The sequence below is a fragment of the Benincasa hispida genome, chromosome 9 (assembly GCF_009727055.1).
Source record: "Benincasa hispida cultivar B227 chromosome 9, ASM972705v1, whole genome shotgun sequence".
Taxonomy (NCBI): domain Eukaryota; kingdom Viridiplantae; phylum Streptophyta; class Magnoliopsida; order Cucurbitales; family Cucurbitaceae; genus Benincasa; species Benincasa hispida.
The window spans coordinates 34583695-34605210 of record NC_052357.1 but is presented as its reverse complement, the minus strand read 5'-3'; the positions used below and the strand labels follow the sequence as shown (position 1 = coordinate 34605210).

The following is a 21516-nucleotide window of genomic DNA, read 5'->3' as shown; positions in this document are numbered from 1 at the left end:
TTTCTTTTGAATCAAACATATGAAGTTCTCTTTTATGCAAGCATTGATCTTACCATTCTTGTAGAAGTCATCAAAAGTGTCTTGGAAGCTTGACTTTAGAGGAGCCCAAAATTTCAACAAGAATTCTGAAGTGAAGCCATCGGGGCCTGGAGCTTTGTTTTTGCTGAGAGCTTTTATAACTGAGAAGATTTTTGTGGCTGAAAATTTGGCTTGCAAGGAGTGATTCTGATTTATATTCACGCATGGCCAATCTAGATTTGTTGGAATGTGCCTCCTCCCTAGGGATTTTAGAGAAAGATTGCTGTAATAATTGATTATTAGGCTTTCAATTTCTGAGCTCAACTTTGTTGGCACTCTTTGCTCATGTACTAACTCAATTATGAAGTTTCTACTCTTCTTTGCTGCTAAGAATCTATGGGAAAAGCTTGTATTCTCATCTCCCTACTTGAGCCAATTTAACTTGCTTTTCTGAATTAGGTTGATTTCTTCCAACCTATATAAGGCCATAAGATCTGATTTTGATGAAGACCATGCTGCAAAATTGCTGCTGGAAAGGGGGGACAGCTCGACAAGAGTATCCCATTTTTCAATTTCTGCTAGTAGCCTCTCCTCCTTCATTTTTAGTTCTTCCTTATCGCTGTAATGCCACTTTTTTACTGCTATTTTGACTTCTTTTAGCTTCTGATTGAGTACAAAACTAGCCCAATCGTGTACTTTACTATTAAGCCATGCTTTCTCAATAATTTGGATGCATTCATTATTGAGCAACCAGCTGTTGCAAAATCTGAAAGGGAAGGGTCCCCAACTGAAAGAACCAGCCTCTAGTAAAATTGGGTAGTGATCTGAGAATATTCGGACTTGTCTATTGGCTCTTAAGTTTTCAAATAACTCATCCCATTCTTTTGATATAAAAAACCGGTCTAGTAGGGATCTTGAAACTGAGCTGCCTTCCTTGACCAAGTGAAACTCCCATTACTCGATCGGATTTTCAAGATTTTTGCTTGTTCGATGAAATCATTAAATTTTCTCATGCCTCTAGTACTTTGACCCAATGGGAATCTCCCATGTGCCCATTTGTGATATTAAAATCACCACCAATGCACCATGCCTCTTCATAGTAAGCTACAAGAGAAAGTAGTTCTTCCCACATGAAATTTCTTTCTTTGTAGTTGGTTGGCCCATATACATTAGTGATCCAACAAATCTTTTTACAAATGGTGGTACATTTTATTGAGAGGGAATATCCTCCTTTGAGGGTTTCTATTACCGAAATTATGCTTGTATCCTACATTGTCAACAATCCACCAGAAGCACCAAAGGATTCAACAAAATCCCATCCGACCTCTTTGGAACTCCAAATAGATTTAATAAAGCTTACATCAAAATTTTCGTTCTTGGATTCTTGAATTAAAACTATTGAGGGGTTAATTTTCTTTAAGAATCGTTTAAGGGCCAGCCTTTTATTACTATCTTTGAGGCCTCTTGTGTTCCAAGTCATTACTTTCATCTTTTCGAACTTAGGGTTTAGAAGTAGTCTTTGCAATCATAAAACAATCCAGAACTAGGTTGCAATCAGTGACTATGCTTAATAGGTGTGCTGGGAGGTCAGAAGGGATTGCTGAGGGGGCGGAGAGGGCAGAGCTGAGGGCTTTCATCTCAGAGGTCTTGTCCTCCTCTATCTGAAACAGGGGATTTAAATCAACAAGCAAGGGTGCTTCTGTTTTTTACTTTTCTTGTTCTTCTGATGTGCTGTTTCAATCAGCTTTCTCACTACTCACACTGAAAGGGAAGTCTAAAGGGCCATCCTTCTTTTCATTCACTGAGGTGTCTAGGGAAAATCTAGGGTTTCCTCTCAGAAATAAACACTTCGGGGAAGGTGGGGGGAGGGAAAGTTGATTGTCTGGGTGCTTTGGTAATAAGTGACTACTGACTTCTTGAATCTGAACAGTCACTGGTTTGGAGTTGAAACCAAGGCTTTTAGAATGCTCCTTCAGATACTTTCTTCTAATAAAATGCTTAGGAAAAGTCTTGAAAATGCATGAGGAATGGCATGCGCTGTACAACCACTTTATAGTTGTTTTACTGGGTTTAGGTAGTGGTTTAGTGTTGAGGGGAGGAGAAGGCTTGAGGATCGCGCAAGCGTAGGATTCGGCTGTCCTGTTAAAACAGGGGGGGTAAGGTAGATGGGGGGAATATGGATGCTCGAGGGTAGTAATGGTAGAGGATTCGGTTGATCTGGCAGAACAAGAAGGGGCAGGGGAGATGTGTTAAGGTAGGGGGTGGGAGAGGAGGGCTTGAGGGACGCTTGGACTTCGATCGTAATTAAGGCATTCTCAAATGAGGAAGAGGATGAGGGGAACACCTCGTTGCAAGGGAGTAATGACTTTGTTTTCTTTTTTCTTTTTGGTGCGAGTGGCTTTTCAACTTCTGATTGAGAAAAGCCGGCTGGAACTCGCTTTTTCTAATTCTCTTTCTTCTTAATGACAAAGAAAGAGTTAAGAACAGGCCGAGGAACTAGAGGAGGCTTAATACTTACACTAGGCGCCTTTGCTGGCAAAACACTTAAGTCTAAAGACTTTTCGACGTCCTTTAATTGAAATTTTTTTCTCTCGGAGGGCTGAGGTTGCAAAGTAGGGGATAGAGATCTTTCAACTTCCTTCCTTGGCAGATTTCCCCCATCAGGACTTATTGGTTGGTTGACTTCCTCTTTCGAAAGTATAGGCCTTTGAAATTCTGAGTTAATGTTGTTAATACCCAAAGGGGGTGACTTTTCACCTTCCTCTGATGCTCCCTTATTGGTTTTCGAGACCTGTGGCTTTTGGAACTCCTTCTTCTTCTTTGCCACCGCGTTAGGACTTCTTGAAAACTTTGGCTTGGATTTGGCTGACAATAGGAAGGACCAATCGGATATATCAATTTGGGAGGTGGCATCTTCATCCTTCAAGACTCTTGTAATCGAACTAAGTCTATTGGACTGGAGAAATCCTTAAAAAGTACATTATAAGGTAGACTTTGTAGGCTGATGAAAGCAAGTAATATCACCAAAATTTAAATAAAAATTTCCACAAATTTCATCTTTAATTTCAATGGTGGCTGGCACGAAGTCACAAAGATTTTTCCTAACCTGAGTTTTAGCTTCTAAACAATTAATGAGATTAAGTATTTCTAATGCAATTGAAATGAGTCCACCAAAGTAAGCCCTGATTGCCTCAAAGGTGCTTCTACACCAATAATCTAGAGGAAAGTTTTTTATTGATATCCAACCCCCATAACTTTGCATTACTGAGGGTCTTTCATAGCTAAGGGAATTCGATTGTTACATCAATAGATGAAAGGGGCCAAACTTATTCCATTTGCCCTGGGCTGACACTTTTTCACTTAAGTCTCCTTGGTTGAGCTTGATGAGAGCCTTGTCTGCAAACAGAGGATTGATGACAACATTGGTGCCGAAACACTTACTTAGCTCTTTGGTGATTTCCTTCCATCCATTTGATGCTAATAATCTTGAAATAATCCATAAATTACTAAAATCTTCTGGCAAAACATCACAATTCTTTTGAGTCCAAAAATAATGGTTACTCTGTTTTTTCGGGGGTGGAACAGGGGAGGGTGAACTGGTAAGGGAATGAGGGGCTTAGAGCCTTGTAAAGCTTCAGAAAAGGTTTTACCACAAGGAGGGGGAGCAAGGCTACGACTACTGACTAGCCTTTGATTAGGGGAAGGACAAGGTGGAGGAGAACTAACCTGGATATCAGGGGGTGCTCTGAAATTTCGGATGCAATCTTCGATCATGTCCTTAAAGTCTTGCCAGCCTGATTTTTCATTGCCAAATGGAATATGGATGTTCTTTCTTCCTCCAGAGACTGGCCAAACAATGCATTCTACAAACCACTTCTCCTTTGCACGAAATTTAGCCAGCCTTATGAAGCTTTGATCAACTCTTTCCTTTAATAAGAAAAATTTAAAGGTGGAACCGGATAGAAGTTTGCGAAAACTCTTATAGAGCCATTTAGTTGAGGATAAGGAAAAGAGAATAGACTGTCCTTTCTTTAAGTCTTTTATGAAGAAATCAGATCCTTCTTATCCCATATGGAAGGAATGGTCAAGAATGCAGCAGGATTTAAGTTCCATGGCTGGATACAGAGCAAAAGCAGGGTACAAAAAATGAGAGGAGGGGAGGTGCCGGGTGAGCAAGAGGGAGAGGGAGAAATGGCGGGGGCGAGTAACTAGAGAAAGGTGGGAGGACGTGGGGTGGACGGAAAGATGGGTGCGTGAGGAAGGGGAGGAGGGGAAAGAGTTTTGAAGTCATTTTGAAATAGACTTTAATTTAAAAATAAATATTTTGAAAAATATTTTTCTCAAATTAATCTATAATAACACGAAAAAAGAATTTACTGGGGTTTGATTTATTAAAAATGAAAACAAAATAAAAGAAGGGATTTCTCTCTCCTTCTTCAGAATGAAGCAACTGACATTTAACAAAAAATTTCGGCAGTCAATCGTTTTATCCAATAGCTCCGGATGGTGACGGCGAGCGGCTCCCAACATTGATGACAAAGCGGTAGATCTGAACAGCAACGACGGTCACATTTTGAACGATGGTGGCAGAAGGTTTTCGAATGACGATGAGCAACTCCTAGTCGTGACAACAAGCATCTAAACAACGAGAGTTTCGAACAATGGCAGGCAATGACGGTGAACAAATCCAAATGGCCAGAGTTCTGAGTGATGATAGTTGGCAATGGCGAGCAGATCTGAACGACGACGTTGAGAGCATCTGGCGGTGGAGACTACATCAAGCAATTTCCAGAGGCGAGCGGCAAGCTTCGAGCGATTCAGAGCAGCGGCGGTAAATGGCGGGTAGTAAGTTACGAGCAGTGACGTGTGGTGACTGTAGCATCCAGGAGCAGGAGTGGGGAACATGGGCTTCTAGCAGTGGCTTCAAATGACGGCAATGGGGAGTCTCAAACAGCAGCAACGAACAGTTTCAAATGGGGGTTTCGAGCGTTGACAGCAAGTGATTTCAAGCAGCAACCCCAAGGGTGGTGACGTCAAATCTGAACAGTGACAATGAGCAAATGTAACAAACAATTATTGAACGGCGGCAAGCGATTTCAAGCAACGATTCTTGTCCATGGCAGTGTTTTCTTCACTACCAACCCACTAATTTCGACGAAATCCCTTTTAGAAGCAAGCAACTGAGCGAATATGCAGCGATGGGGCTACTTCTCCGACCAATCTCTCCTTCTTTAGGCGTGAGCAGTACAACAGTGGCATTAAGAGTAGAAGAAGACCTCCATGTTCAAGACCAATGCGTTTCATCCTTAGATTGAAGGGAAGCAAAGAGTTGATTTGCTCAAATATGTAAGTAGCATTTGCAAGAAAAATTTCTTAAACGAAAAAGATTCATGGGTTATCAACGACGAGTATAAATAGGATTAAAACAATTCAAGATTACAAGTTTTGAGCTTTGTATCGGAGCTACAGATTAGCAGAGGAATTAAAAGGAAATCATCAGTTTTAACTAGATCTTAAAACATCAAAGATTTTAGCAATCAAATGGATAGAATTAGCACTATTTGATTACTATGGAATATTTTCAAAAACCCAAAGTAAAGAAAGCTACAAGAAGTTGAGCAAATCTCTACAGTGATATAAAATACAAAATAAGTTTTACTCTCACACTATTAATTTGTAACTATTTGGATACATGATTTTATGAAACCACTGTGAAGAACTCCAAAAAGAAGACTTAATTATTCACTGAGGGGAAATTTGCCACGAGAAATCCAACTGGACTTCAACAATTTTCTGAATGAAAATATTTGGTGAAAAATGGGGCCCTGTAGTCGATCAATCAATTCAAAGTTCAAAATCTAGGGACCACTTCTGGTCGGATAGAAGACATTTGCTGAAGTCCATCATGAAAGACATATAGGTTAACTTCACTTGAATGTGGAGGATGAAAACCAAGGAACTAATTAGATACAATGACAATCTAATCACTCCCAATTAGGTGTGTCACAAGAAGAGGGGAATAGTCCCTAATTGACAAAAAGCTAAGTTTGTGTGTTATGCTCCTCGAGAAAAAGGATGAACATGACGCAAATTTTACACTTAACGCTGCTTAATTGTGGTGGATGCATACAAAGAAAATAGCTTGGTCTTTGAAAAAAAAATCGAGTAGATATTCCCGGTATGACCAAAAATTCGAGAATGATCTTGGAGAGCCAAATTCGATATGGTTATACTAGTGTGATAGAATTGGTAGGCCATATAATGAGAAGAACAGGACAACCAAAGAAGCAATGAAGGTTGAAAAAATACTCCTAAATTTGCGGTAACACACATGACTAGTAGGAAGTCAGTCCACAAAACCAAACTTAGGAGTAGGGGCTAATTTTGAGGAGTAGATTTTGGTCTAGCAAAATAAAGTCAAAAATCAAAATAATATGATATAAAATAATAAAAGATAATAAGAGATTTGATCTAGCTTGTTAGGGATTAAGAAATCATATCCTAATCCTAATAGGATTATGATCAAATCCTAACTAATATCCTCTATAAATACACATTTTAATTTAAACTTCTACTTCTTCACTACTCTTTAATTCTACTTAGGCATCAAAGCAAATTATCAAAGCTCATTTTCTTTATTTTGATCTTTGATTTACTCTATAGAAATGATGATTAAATATGGTCAATTATAATTCAATTCAGTCACAATCAAAGTTTCATTAACCAATTATAACAACTTTCATCAATCTTTATAAACTTTTTCAAAATTTTATTGATATTGATACTTTCGTAAAAACGAAACTGCGATATTTTCATCAACACCAATATTTCGGACGGTGGCTATAGTTCTAGAAATTTTCTTGGACCCAGCAAGAAGAAAGGACAGGGGAATTTTTTATTTTGAGTCGATTCGGCGGAATAAGGTTCATTTTCATAACCTGACAAAACCCCCTTGTTATTCAAAGGTTTTCAAACGACATTCTAAATTTCTAATTACCAAAACACCACTGCTTGCGCCATAAACCGCGTTCCAAAATTCCCATTCGAATATATCGATTGCTTGTTCACTTCACCAAAATGTTCTCCCATTTATTTCCTACAATTGTTTTCCCCTGTTTTCAATCCTACCCTTTGATCATCAATCATCATCGTTTCATCATTTCTAGACACGCAGAGATTTTTGTAGAAGAAGGGACGACATAAGTGGATGAATGGCGAGCAGAAGGGACATTAATGGCGGATTTGGTCCTCAATATGATCATCAAACCACCCCTCCAGGTTTCTTCAATATTTCCCATTTTTTGATCGGCTTTTCTTGGAGGATTGTTAATAGATAACTTGCTGTTTAAGGAAACTGTGTCTGTTTTCTCTTCGGAGTCAGCTTTTGGTAACGTTTAGTTTTTCTTTTCCATTCTTTTAAAGCATAAACGTTTGGTTGCTGTTTTTTGCCAATCCGATCATAGCTTAGCTTAGTGGATAAGATAGCTAATCCCATACTAAGGTGGATGGTTCGATGATTCAGGTGGAAATTCTTGAACTACAAACAGAAAAAAGGAGATAGTTGTTATCTGTTTTTCTGTTTCTTAATAAACTTTCTTGAAGTAGAATTGAATGAACACTCGGTCCCGATGGCGAGCAGGGGATTTTGGCCCTTCTCCGGCTTGGTGAAAGCAGCGGCTTAGTAGCTTTCATATTCCTGTATGAGTAGCCTCCAATCCTTTAGTAGCTTCGAACTCATCATATGACGCTCAAGTAAATTCACTCGAATGGTCTTAGGTCGACGGATCTTCTCCATCGAAAGAATCCCGTTACGATTGAAACTCAGTTCAGATGCGACTGAACCATTTCTTCCATTATGACATGAGCACTTTTGTTATTGGATCTCTGTTTTTAGTTTTGATAAAGATACAAACAAGAAACAATGTTGCCTCAATCCACCGTTTGGGGAGAGAGGCTGTTTTCTCCAGCTGGCTAGTGTTTATGCTATTGTTTAGGTGTTGTGGCATGAGAGGAATAGAAGGGTGTTTAGGGGAGTTGAGAGAGATGCTAGAGATACATGGTCTCTTATTTTTTTTCACGTTTCTTATTGGGCTTCGATTTTTAAAGTTTTTTGTGATTATCCTATGAGCATGATTTTGTATAGTTGGAGTCCCTTCTGGTAGAGGGATTCCCCCTTTTTGTGGGCTTGTTTTTCGTATGGCCGTGTATTCTTTCATTTCTTCTCAATGAAAGTTGTTGTTCTTATATATATATAAAAAAAAAACAATTTCACCTACCTGACTTTGTTACTGTGATAGTTGGTATTAGAGCTAGGTTCAACCGAGCCTGTGGAGAAGTTCAACCAAACCCGTGGGGGCCTACCTAACTCTGTTTTTACTTGAATGAGATTGAAGGAACAAAAAAACGGAAAGCTTACCAAAGGATTGCTTCGCTGTTGTTATTGTTGTTTTATTTATTTATTTATTTGTGATAAGGAAACAAAATCCATTTCATTGATTTATGAAATAGATTACGAAAGAAAGTCCTATCATAGAGAGTTACAAAATAACACCTCCAATGAGATAAGAGGGTAGATAAGCTGTAACCACAAAAAGGTAGAGATAGATTTCTCCACAATAAGCCAAGGAAAGAAGTAGATTCTCCAAAGTGTGAGAAGGGTTGCTGTTGTTATTTTCTCTCTTTTGTTCTGCTGTGCTAATATAGAGAATTTTGGTGAGTTTGTTTCTTGTGTTTTAGTTTTTGTTGCCTAGTCTCTTTGAAATGAATTTTCAAGTGATTAAAAACACTTTTTTAAAGCACTTGAACATTCTTTTTTTTAAGGAAAAATAACTTTTCAATAATAAATTGAAAAAAGACTAATGCTCAAAAATACATCATCCTTTGAAAGAAAATAGAAACTAAGAAAAACCAAAAACGAAAATAGAAATGAGATACAAAGAGTAGAAGTCATCCAAATGCAACACAATTAAAACCTAACCAACCAACTCCAGAAAGGAAGCCAAAACAGTCTTTGTTAACTTTGTTAGCTGAGAAAAGTTTCTCGTGTATTACATATTATATTTGTGACCTATTTTGTTCTTATTATTATTACGAATTCTTGTTTCAGGATTTTTTTTTTCATGTTCTCTAGTCAAAATCTGTGTTTTTTTTTGCCATTTATTATTATCGGTTTTAACAGAATATTTGTTCACGTACTGCTTAGTTATTTTCTTTGATTGGTTGAATGAGAAATTGAAATATGACCATTTTACTTAACTTAACTAAAAGTGAGAAGAGTTGAATTTGATGTTTTAAAGTTCGGATGTGTATGATTTTCCTTGTCCAACACGGTCCTCTGCCTGCAACTATGTATTCTTTTTTCTTGTCCAACCCATTCTACTACGGGCAGCTGTGTAGTAATTATTAACTAGTGAGTAAACAATGTGTGTATTGATCGAATTTCACAAAATTCATTTTAGTTCCCCTTTTGAGCATTAGTCTCGTTTGTTTCATCAGTGAAAAGTTCTATTTCTTGTCAAAAAAATAAAATAAGATAAAGTTGAACTTTTCAATATCTTGGTTGGAATTCCTTAAATGTTCTTTCTTCAAACTTCTCTTTAACACCCTCTCCCGTGAATTTACAAACCCACAAATTTGAGTTACTACTTATGATTCCTTCTAGTGCTCTCAATAACGAGCATATCGATCTTCAGCACATTCCCATCACTTGGTATTTCCTTGACTTGTCCAACCAAATATGTAGAAATAGCAGTTTGTTTTATGAGGTCAATTTTGATCTTAAAAAAGAGAATTTTTTATTGCCATCGTTGGAACACATTCTGATTGAAATCACTAATTTTGAGATTGAACCCTTGGATCAAGGTTGATCCTAACTTCACGTCTCTTTTGTTGGAAAAGGTAATCCGTAATCATGAGGAAGTGGTATTATCCTTGCTGATTGTTGTCCCGCAGGGACGCATTTGCATTTTCTTTTCTCTGAACTTAGTCTTTGAAATTTTGAACTTAGAAGTAACCATGAGTGATTAAAATTTTACTAAATCTGTTAACAAACCTAACAATTCTTCCTATGAAATTATTCTATATTTGTCAAAATGCTGGGCATAGTGTTTAGACCACTGTTCTTACTATCATGTTGTTATGGAGTTAATCTTGTTGATTATTTATTATTTTCAGTATGCCAACATTTCTATGAGAATTGAAACATAATTTTGCAAACTTGCTTCCTTCTTGGCCAATTAAATACTATTTTTTATTTATTTATTTAGGTGTTCCAGGTCGAACATTTTCAAAAGCTAATAGTCTCCATGTGGAGATATCGTCAGACACCTTGGAATCAACCTCATTTCAGCACCGACTTCAAAGATCAAAAACTGAGAGGCTGAGACATGAAACCATATTTACTGCAGATGCAGCTCAAATATTAGATAATAAAATTCCCATTGATCAGAAGGTATTCGAGAAAATGAAATCCATTAAATATGTATTAATAAGAGACATGAAATGGAACAAGTAGAAGTAAAAAAAACAAATGAAAATAAGCTCCTGATCTGGAAATGGAATCAAAGAGGATTCTTGAAAGGCTCTTCAATTTGTAGAAAGGAAAATAGCCGCTGAAGTTTTTATCCTAAAAATTATTCTTCTTGAATTGGAAATAATTCCTATGCTCATGATCAAACATTCTTCTACTTTCCCTAGTTAAAGCTCCCTCCACTTTGCACACTCTTTTAGTTCTTACATAGACATGTTCATTTGCGTCCCAACATGTGTCCTCAGGTCCTGCCGTAATAGTACTTCTTCAATTTGGTTCTTAAGTTCACTTGAACCAAGCTTAATAGATGATTAATATGTACAATTTTAGCAAGGATGCATTAAGATATTGTCTTCCCGGTCTCCCAACCAATAGACAAACCCCATAGTTTCCACAAATTAGTGTTGCAGAGGCTAATGCTTCTGGGGACTTTGTCGTAACCTTTGGATAAAGAGCAATAATTTTACCATCCAAGTTTGTAATGTCTAAGCTCCTCTTCCTAAGGCTATGACAAAATTTAAATTCGTTAAATGAAACCTTCCACCCTCCTCAATCCCTTCCTACAAAATGCTTTGCGTAAGCTTTTTTTCTTGTTCAACAGGATTAGGAATTGTCTGAATGCAAGTTTCTTCTCGCCGTATGATATTGAACCTGTAATGTACCTTGTTTTCAAATGTTTGTTTTAATGTTTACAAATTTTGCAGTTTAAATTGTTGCACAGAGTAACTACTGTGAAAGATGATGGGACTGTTGAGTTTGAAGTTCAGGGAGACATTGAATCTCAATCTATTAATGTTGAATCTGAAGAAATTTTCAGTAACGTTCATGATGAACACCTTGATACATCTGACTTTCAGTACATAAGGCCCATGCAAATAGTAATACTTATTGTCGGAACCCGTGGAGATGTGCAACCATTCATTCCAATTGGCAAGCGTTTGCAGGTAAACAAACTTTCTGCAATTTGTATATTCATTTCATTTTCTCCACGTCTCAGATTGCCTCCTGTTGTGATTAATATCACTTGATAGTATGTATTTGTAGTACTAGTTTTCTCATGTATGCACATTTTCCATTTTCATTGCCTATTGAGAATACAATATAATTGGACTTGGAGGAATTGGAATCCTCTAGGCTTTGCTGCAAAGGGGAGTTGAGTACCTTTGATTTGCTGCAAAGAGCCCAAATTGGTGTATTTATTTTATGTAGACAAGACTCAGATGGTCATCACCACTTCCTTTCAAATGCTGCTACACTGCTTCCACTTGGTCTAAAATTCCCAGCCTATTTGCTATCAGTTGGTGCCTTACAAACAATGGTGATAGCTCTTCTTTAGGTTAATAAGTCACACCTTTTAAGGGGCAGTCTAGAACTCATTGGTTTGACACAGTTATGGTGTCACTGTGGAAAATCTGGCATGGAGGAATTAGAGGATCCCCAAAGAGAGGAGCCCTTGCCCCTTGTCTAGAAGAACTATGGGCTTCAATCAGACTCTTTGCATCTACATGGAAAGGCAGAAAAAGCTTAGCACTTTTGTCCTCGTAAAAGAACCCTTCCTCAAGTTTTAAATGTAGGTAGTGTCTCAAACATCCCAAGGAGAACCATCAAATGATGCATAAATACCAACCAGAGAAAATGCTAACAGCATTAGTGTTCTTCCCAATGGTTGTAGAAATGGAAAGTTGATTTGTGAATCTTCAGATTATGCTTCATCAATCTAATTTCAATGGTCTCAAGTGCATGAAATTCACACATAATTTTTTCAAAACGCTGCATCTAAATATAGAATCCTTAAAGCAAAATGCAGAAATTCAGCCAGCACTTCAAGAAAGCATATCCAATTTTTCTATACTTCCAATTACTTGGCTTCAGACCAGTGTTATGGCGGTCTGTGGATATTTCTGGGACTAATAGGAATAACCAATGAACAAGTTTGATTTCCTCACCACTCCTTAACAGAACTAAGCTGCTAAACTGAAACTTCCTGTCAGTTAAAACGCCTTCTTCTCCTTCTTCCTCTTCTTAAAGAGATGGACCTGCCATTACCCCATCATTGATGAACATGACTCTCACCTACTGGCTACTACATTCTTGTTTTGCAAAATAATAATAATAATGATAATTAATATTAATAAAATGTCCAAGGTATTTTAGAGGTCATCACAATCTCTTAAAGATTGGTGCACACATTCTTTTCTACATCAATACCCCTACAGATGGTAAATCTTCAAGGAATCAAGAGTAATAAGGAAGGCTGGACAAAAACCTATTAGAATATGCTGCTTGAGTCATACGCGGCTTCAAGCCTTTACCTCATCCTCTGCAACTATTGTAGTGCTATAAAAAGAGTAGCTTTCAGAGTCAGTTCATTTCTTTTCTTTATAGTCAAATATTTTATTTTGTTTCTTGCCAAACAACAACAGTTATCAGAGGATTCTTCATGGATCCTATAAGTTGAGTTGAGTGAAAACAATTTGAGACTAGGAACATAAGAAACAAACAACTGCATAAACACAGTAACTTTTTAGAAATGAAATCCACAACTTTCTCCAATGTTTCACTAAATTTTTGTAACGACAGCGATCTTGCCTGGACTGTTTGAATGGCAGTCCATCTTGAAAGTTGAAATGTAGCTGTTGAGGAAGACTTTGACGTATGAATTACAAGTGATGAAATGATATAACAATGAGAAATCCTTTTTATCTTATGCTAATCTAAATTAATCATTATTTCCTTGTTGACTTGAAGCTTATTTTCTTGAAACCTATATATGTAGGACTATGGTCATCGTGTTAGATTAGCTACTCATCCAAATTTCAAGGAATTTGTCTTGATGGCTGGGTTGGAATTTTATCCTTTAGGAGGAGATCCTAAACAGCTTGCAGCTTGTACGTACTTGACATCATTTTCTTTGATGTATGGCCTGTCATTTGGTGTGTGTAGTAACTTAACTAAATGTTTACTTCCTCAAATTTATCATTGTTTTCAATTTGTGATTTATTTTGCAGTTAAGAAAAGGGTCAAATATTTGAGTGATTCAAACATTACTTGATTTCAATTGTTAAGGGGAGGTTGTTGATAGTTTTCAGTTTTTACTGCTGTATAAATATGATGCATTTAAATTGTTTTAAGACTGTAAATTATATAGATAATAGAGAGGAAGAAAGAAAAAAACAGAACAGCAATAGCATCCAACGGTATACTTGTTTAGAATGGAATGTAATATAATATCAGTGATTCAGTTGAAACTTGCAAAATATGATCGTTCTGTTTCTAGTTAAACAATGAACTGACAATGATAAACATTTATCTAATGACGTTTTGATTTACTAATTAAAATCCATAAATTAGTTTTCATAATGAATAGACTATTAGTGAGCATCAATATATTTTCTACTATTAGTGAGCATCAATATATTTTCTTAATCTCTATGTTATCTATTTCTTACAATTGAGAATATGGATATAAGTATAACTCAATGACAACAGGAGATACATTGGTTAGTGAACTGGTTTTACAAGTTAATAATTGAATGATGTTGAATCATAAATCATTAGTTATTGTTTAATTGAAAAATAATTAATTGACTGAATTGCAAGTCATTCATTGACCTTAACTGGTAATCTAATTAGTAGTGGTTGATCTTTTCAAGTAAATTATTGAAACCGTTAGAAATGATTGTGTTATGAAATATCATCTCATTTAATCATGAACTATGATACTTTTCTGATTAATGTATCGGTGAGGTAAGTGATTAAATGGAATTTCGACTTTTTTTTTTTTCCTTTCCTTGTTTATGAGTGGATCAACCTCGAACCTTTAGGAAGGTAATGGGTGTTTTATCCACTAAGTTATGTTCAAATTGTCAACTTCGAGTTATAAGTTCTTGTTTATCCTAATTTATTTTCCTCAGCATCTTTGTTCTTTACGGACATCTTTACATAAAAATTCTAGAAATTCACGAGTCACTCTGAAAGACCAGTCATTTATTATATGTTAAATAAAAATACAGTTTTTAGATTAAGATATAAAATTTTACTTTTTATTCAACTTTTTCTAAATGTTTCCTTATTATGAATCAGATATGGTAAGAAATAAAGGCTTCTTGCCTTCTGGGCCTTCTGAGATACTTATTCAAAGAAATCAAATGAAGGAAATTATTTATTCCCTTCTTCCAGCTTGCAAAGATCCTGATATGGATTCTGGTATTCCCTTTGAAGCAGATGCAATCATTGCCAACCGCACGGCATATGGTTAGATTTTGTCACCATCAATATCAGTTTGTTGCATCTGACGTAATTGATATCCAATTTTGGCAAGGGCTAGTTTCTTAGGAACTGATTCTCAAGCACATTCAATGATAGCTTTGAGTACCTGGATTCTTTCATTTTCTATTATCATTTTGGCACAAAATTTTCATGGAATGAACAAAATCACAGAGTGCAGAACTCCCATTAGAATGACCCCCAATTAGAAAATAACGAAGATAGAGAAGCCAAGAGGCTGCTTTACTTTTAGCTCATTTTCAGTTTTCCTCTGCTTAGTATATTTGTCTTATGTATTAAATATATTCCTGCGTCTAAGTATATTTGTCTTCAAATATCATCTGTTTTCTCATGATCCATATTTCTGAAATAATTGCTTTAACCACATTCACTAAAAACCAGTTTTACTTTTCTTTTGAACTTGATGTCACATAGAAGTTGAAGGACATCGTTCTCAGCACAAATATCCAACATCTAAGAAATATAAAATGCTGGAACAAGAACTGCCAACATTTTATACCTGTATGTGATATCACATTTTATTACCCGTATCAAAGTGATTTTTCACATGGAATTTGGAAACACTTGAAGAGAACTAGAGTTGTCAAAATACTTCTTCGCACCAAAATGGTCCTCTTTTAGTCACTCATTAGAAGTTTTAGTGATAATGACTTTATGTTCTTAAGCTGCTTAGCATGCTGTTGTTACAATTTCATTACTCCGCTAACTAAGCTTATTGTTAGTAATTTCTCGTCAACTCTGTATTTTAGGGCACACACATGTGGCAGAGGGACTTAAGCTACCGCTTCATATATTTTTTACAATGCCATGGACGTAAGTCTTGGACTGTTTCTGAACCATGACCTGTTTGACTTGTGCCAATGTTAATGGTTGTGTCATGTATGTATTCTTTTATATACCATGTGAGGTTGATTGCTTAAGTCGGGACTTTTGAACTGCCTATATTTTACTCTTCTCCAGGCCAACTAGTGAATTTCCACATCCATTATCCCGAGTCAAGCAACAAGCAGGGTATAGGGTGAGTCTGTTGCTTTTGATTTTTTGTTTTTCCATCAAGAAACCTCTATATCTTCTTTGAAAATCAAAGCATTAAGTTGAAATTGTATATAACAATCTCAAGATGGAGAATCAGATATCATAGCCATTCTATATTTACAGCCAGTTTGTATCTTGGGTTTTGTTTGGTCGTTAATCATTGTGTATGTGTTCGAATATACAGAAAAAGCAATGTCTGAGAATTAAATACTTTTGTTTGTTTGCTGAGTTATGCTCTTCTCTAGCATCATTGGTTCTCTTCTATTTTCAGCTTTCATATCAAATCGTTGATTCCTTGATTTGGCTTGGACTGCGAGACATTGTTAATGATTTTAGGAAGAAGAAGCTGAAGATACGACCTGTAACATATTTAAGTGGTTCACAATCCTCTGAATCTGATGTGCCACATGTTTATTTGTGGAGTCCATACCTCGTTCCTAAACCAAAAGGTGGTGATTTTATATTACTACCGTATACTGAATTCTTTTTTTTTATAGTACATACAGTTTTAGAATTAGGAACAGATTTCCATTTTTCAGTTTCTGGATGATTTTCTTTTTGAATAAATTAAATGTTTCCTCTCTTTGTTTACACTGATATTCAGATTTTGGGCTCTCATATGAGTCGTCTTCTCATTGTTGCTAGACAAGAAAATTCACCTCCTCAAGTGTAATGTAAATTTTTTCACTTAGCTAAAAAAATTAAGACAAATTTCTTTTTGTCGACAACTTTATTTTAAAACTTTTTATTTAATACTGAATTGGTAAATATTTTTTTGGGAACTTTTTTTGGATTGAAAAATTTTACTTTTATTGTTTTTTGAAGCTAGAAATAGAATGACTAGTATCCATACTTAATTTACTTTAAAAAGTAGAAAAAGATCAGAACAATCATTATCATGAATCTAAAAGTAACGTGCCTTTTATTATAGACAGTAGGGTTTGCTCATTAAAAATATCTTTGGGAGCTTACATCTATTTGTTATGATCTAGTGTGTTTTCTGAGGGGGATAAACCAACTTTCACCCGAGAAGAATTAGGGGTTCACTAAGAAACTGTAGAGATATTTTGTAACTTGTCTTTCTTTTGGGAAGTTGGCTCGAGTTATCAAATTATAGAGTTCTCTTGGGAAATATGCAATAGAATATTCAGTTTTAGCCTCTCCCAGGAAAGCTTACAATGAGCATATTCTAGCCGTAGATGTCTATCAAGTTCTCTTCTGATGTTCAGGATTCTTGACCAAAAGCTTGCAATTTTCAGCATATTGTGCCTTCTGTTATACCTTTCCATCTCGTCTTCTCTTGGTGTGTAGCTCATTGGTGAATTTCTGCAACTGATATGTTGCAAAGGAAGGAAATTCTTGCATTGGTCAATTGCTTCAAAAGATTTTTTCTTTCAGAACATATAGAAGAATAAAAATTCTTTTTGGCTGTGCATTTTGAAGATCTCAACGAGGAATGCGTACTGAATTAGGGTATGGATTTACAATTCTCCAAGCATTCGGTAGGCTTGAAATTCTCCTATGTAAATTTCTTTCCATCCCACACACTTTAGTTCATATAGTCTTTTCTCCTAACTTCCAACAATTTCGATAAACGTATCATTGTCGTGTCCAATATATGTACATGTCCGTGCATCTTTTAGAACAATTGAACCTATGAAGATGGGTGTATTAGATAAACATAGGATTTCATCTCAAAACCAATTGAGTATGAGACGAATAATCGATCTACCTTATAAAGATTAAGAGGTATCTCAATCTTTGCAATGTGGGATTCTTAACATTCTCCCTCAAGATGGTACCTTTTGGGTTCACCATTCTTGGGTCTTATCCCAATATATATATACACACACACACACACTTTTTAGACTAAATACCCGTTTGTACGTCATGGTCTTTTAAGCGATATTGGATAAATATGGAATTTCATCTCAAAACTAAATGGTAATGAGAAGAGTAACTCACGCATCTTATAAAGATTGTGTAGTCTCTCTATCTGTTCGATGTGAGATTCTCAGTAGGGTAGAAGATAAATGTTAAGCATGAAAAAAGTGAGTTTCTACATTAGAAGGAATTCTGAAACATTTCTTTGTTTCTCATCTTTATAGGGTTGGTTATCGTGCTACTGCTATTGATCACAACCCTTTTTACTGAACTTCTCTTCCTTTTGTTTGCCATATAGTCATTTCTTGTAGTTGAATTTTGTATATTCGAAAACGAACAAGAGATGGGAAAAAAGAAGATTTGAGCTGCCAAGTCTGCTACTCTAAGAATGCTATTTTTAGATGTTGACATTCACTTTTTTCCCTTTAATTTTTAGATTGGGGGCCTAAGATTGATGTTGTAGGTTATTGCTTCTTTGACCTTGCATCAAATTTTGAACCTCCCGAATCACTTGTGAAATGGCTTGAAGCTGGGGACAAGCCTATCTATATTGGTTTTGGCAGCCTTGTAAGTTTGTTGCTTTTTCCTCTAGCCAATTAGATTTTCCCCCAATTACTTTCATATATAATGTATACAAGTATTCATGTTGTCATGTAATTAGAGTGATTATGCTATTTCACGATTTGTTTTTATTGTCCATTGTCATACATGATATTGCTCTTAGTTAAAAGTCTATCTATATTGGTTTTCTGTTTTAGTTTTTTTTTTCTTGTTCTTAAAATACAGAATCCAAATGTGTTTGATAACTGATTTTCATTTTTTTTTTTCCTTTTTAAGTACAATAGGGAGGTGGGGTATTTGGACCACAGACTTTTTGATCGTTAACAGATACTTTATATCATTTGAGCTATGCAGCAACAAAGAGTGATATACTAGAGATAGAAAATTATGTATATAATTATGGAAATAATAATTTAGAGAGAATTTTTCTAGAGAGTTAAGTTAATGAGAAATTTTAGAATAAATTTAGGATGATTAAAAAAAAAAAGATTATGTAAGGATAATGCTAAGGAGTGATGTTTGGTTGTATAAAATAATATGTTGTGCAAAATTCACAAAGTTTTATAACGTACAATAGTGCACTTTTTCCTTCAACTTGATGGGGGCATTGAACCAACAACACCAATTAGTAATCAGATCAAAGAACCAAAGGTAATCAACATAAATAAACTATAATTAAATTACATCCAACTGTTGTACACAGTTTATATAATGACAGATTGTACGTTAAGGGAGAAGCTAGTCTTAGATATAGAGAGAAGTATCAAGGCGTGGAGTTGGTAAGTTAGGTTGATGGTTTAGCTACTTTTTCATTTGTTCTTCAGCCTGTACAAGAGCCAGAAAAGATGACACAAATTATCATACAAGCATTGGAAACCACCAAACAGCGGGGTATCATTAACGAAGGGTGGGGTGGCCTTGGAAAGTGTAAGTGTTCAGACCAGTTTTGGTTACTGGCTCCAGTTGCATGCTCGATGAGCAATGTAGCTTACATGACTGAATTTATATCTTTCCTCCCAGCTGCAGAACAAAAGGACTTCATATATTTGTTGGACGACTGCCCTCATGATTGGCTTCTTCCTAAATGCAAGGCTGTGGTGAGGCTTAGTAGATTTTTCTTTGTTGCTTTGAATGCATTTTACTACCTGGATGTTGTCTTCTTTAAGAAGAGCATAGGTCCTTACATTTCAGCAGTTAAGTACATTGAATTCCTGGATCCTTCTCTTATTCTCTGTAACAGCCTTAAACACTGGCCTTTCATGTTTTTAATTTTACGTGCAACAACAAAGGATCAAATTATTTCAACAAGCAACAAAATATTAGGGAGAAGATAGAAAAATCATATGGAAAAAGGAACTATACTGAAGAAGCAAATTGAATCATGACAACTCGTAGTCCTAAGCCTCAAGAACTTTCTAGGGTAGAGCCAGGAGCGGATATATGTAGGAATCAAGTCGGACTCAATCCCCTTTATATTAACAAGATTGAAGCAGAAGCAACCACTTTCACATGATTGTACGTGTTTTTACTTTTACTTGATTGCTGCTTTGTACTCAGGTGCATCACGGTGGTGCAGGAACAACAGCTGCTGGTCTAAAAGCTGCGGTACTAACTTCATTATCCGATACGTTTTTCTGTCTTAGTATTACTTGATTTGGTTCTGATTTCATTGAATTCCACAGTGCCCTACTACAGTTGTTCCTTTCTTTGGTGACCAACCTTTCTGGGGGGAACGAGTACATGCCAGAGGAGTTGGCCCTCCACCCATCCCGGTTGATGAGTTCTCACTTCCAAGATTGGTGAATGCTATAAACTATATGCTTGATCCCAAGGTAAAAATTGAGATTCCCTTTTCGGTATTGTCTTCAACTATTGACTACTCTCCATTTTTTTATAAAGCAACGATTCTAATTTGATCCATTTAGTCCAGTTTGATCTGATTGTTTTAATTGAGTTTGATTTCTTCAGTTTTTTCTTGTTTGGAACAGTATATCAAGAATAGTTTGATAGAATAATTACATTAGTCAATTTCAATATCATATGATTTATTAAATTATATTTTTCGTTCTTATACTTAATCATTCTGCCAATTGGGTCCTGGTATAGTTAGCCATCTCATTGAAATATTCTTTTTACACCGTTTAGAATCGTTGTAACAGTGTCATGGATGTTTGGAAAATCTTGTACTGGATTGAAAAGAACATGTGATACATTTGGTTGATTCTAGCATAACATTATTAAGAGAGTGACATGACAGGTAAAACAGCAGGCTGTCGAGCTTGGAAAGGCTCTCGAGAATGAGGATGGGGTCGAAGGAGCAGTGAGAGCGTTCTTCAGGCAACTTTCTAGTAGGAAAATTGAGCCAGAGCCTGAACCTCAAAAGTCGAGTCTTTTGTTTATTAGAAGATGTTTTGGTTGCTCTTGAACCTTGGATTGGGTGGGTTCTCAATTCAATTTGCAAAAATACATTTTTGCTGAATCTTGTGAAGAATGAGGATTTGTTCATGGGATGAAAAAACTACAGTGAGAGCATCATGTATTATAATTGTTGTAAAATTTATCATGTATTATAATTGTTGTAAAGCTTAAGGTTAGAGAACTAAATGGGAGATGGACAGATTGTTCTGTAAAGTCAAGAATTGTGATTGTGTGGTGTAATAAAAGTTTTCAAGTGTCATTGTACAATAAAATTTTATATTTTGATTGTGATCATTAAAATACATTTCAATCTACGTGCTTAAAATTTTATATTGCTTATAGGCCCTCCTCGCTTCAAGGAAAATGAAAGGGGGGATTGAGGAATGAAAATGAAATCTGCATTCTCAAGGAGAGTATTTGCCGAAGTGGAATAGCATCCGTTCAGTGGAACAATCACTGCTCTAAAAAGGACTATTCTTATTTGGATTTTTGTATAGATGACCTTAAATTATGTGACAATAAAATTTGACGGACTTTTTCAAAACATAGGTTCTCTAATCTTTTTTCTCTCCAACTCTCATTCTATTTCTAGTTTATAGTTAAATAAATAATGAATGAAGTGAAGTACAAAATATAGTAAACATAATGATAGTAAGAGAAATCCAAATCAAGTCATTTTTATAACACACGACAAATAAAAATAAGTGTTCTAATCGATTAAAGAAACATAAAGGTATTAATCATTACGTAACTCCCATTTAGAAAACATCTATTTCGCCAATACA

General features: G+C 35.8%; 1 protein-coding gene across 10 annotated transcripts; it reads left to right on the top strand.

The window, feature by feature from the left end:
* The first annotated feature begins 6968 nt into the window (after positions 1-6968).
* Positions 6969-21010, top strand: LOC120085647 (sterol 3-beta-glucosyltransferase UGT80A2-like). 10 transcript variants are annotated; one of them, XM_039041759.1, is made up of 15 exons: positions 6970-7296; positions 10284-10468; positions 11251-11490; positions 13323-13434; positions 14630-14634; positions 14726-14800; positions 15583-15646; positions 15794-15851; positions 16205-16317; positions 18189-18319; positions 19138-19240; positions 19334-19410; positions 19871-19918; positions 19996-20145; positions 20571-21010. In XM_039041759.1, the coding sequence occupies exons 1-15, from the start codon at positions 7230-7232 to the stop codon at positions 20736-20738; spliced, it is 1596 nt and encodes a 531-aa protein (XP_038897687.1). In that variant the 5' UTR covers positions 6970-7229; the 3' UTR covers positions 20739-21010. The 10 variants fall into 10 exon arrangements, with proteins under 10 accessions (XP_038897682.1, XP_038897688.1, XP_038897686.1 ...); XM_039041754.1 differs by having other exon boundaries at positions 6969-7296; positions 13323-13479; positions 14630-14800; positions 16140-16317; positions 18216-18319; XM_039041753.1 differs by having other exon boundaries at positions 13323-13479; positions 14630-14800; positions 16140-16317.
* The last annotated feature ends 506 nt before the right edge of the window (positions 21011-21516 follow it).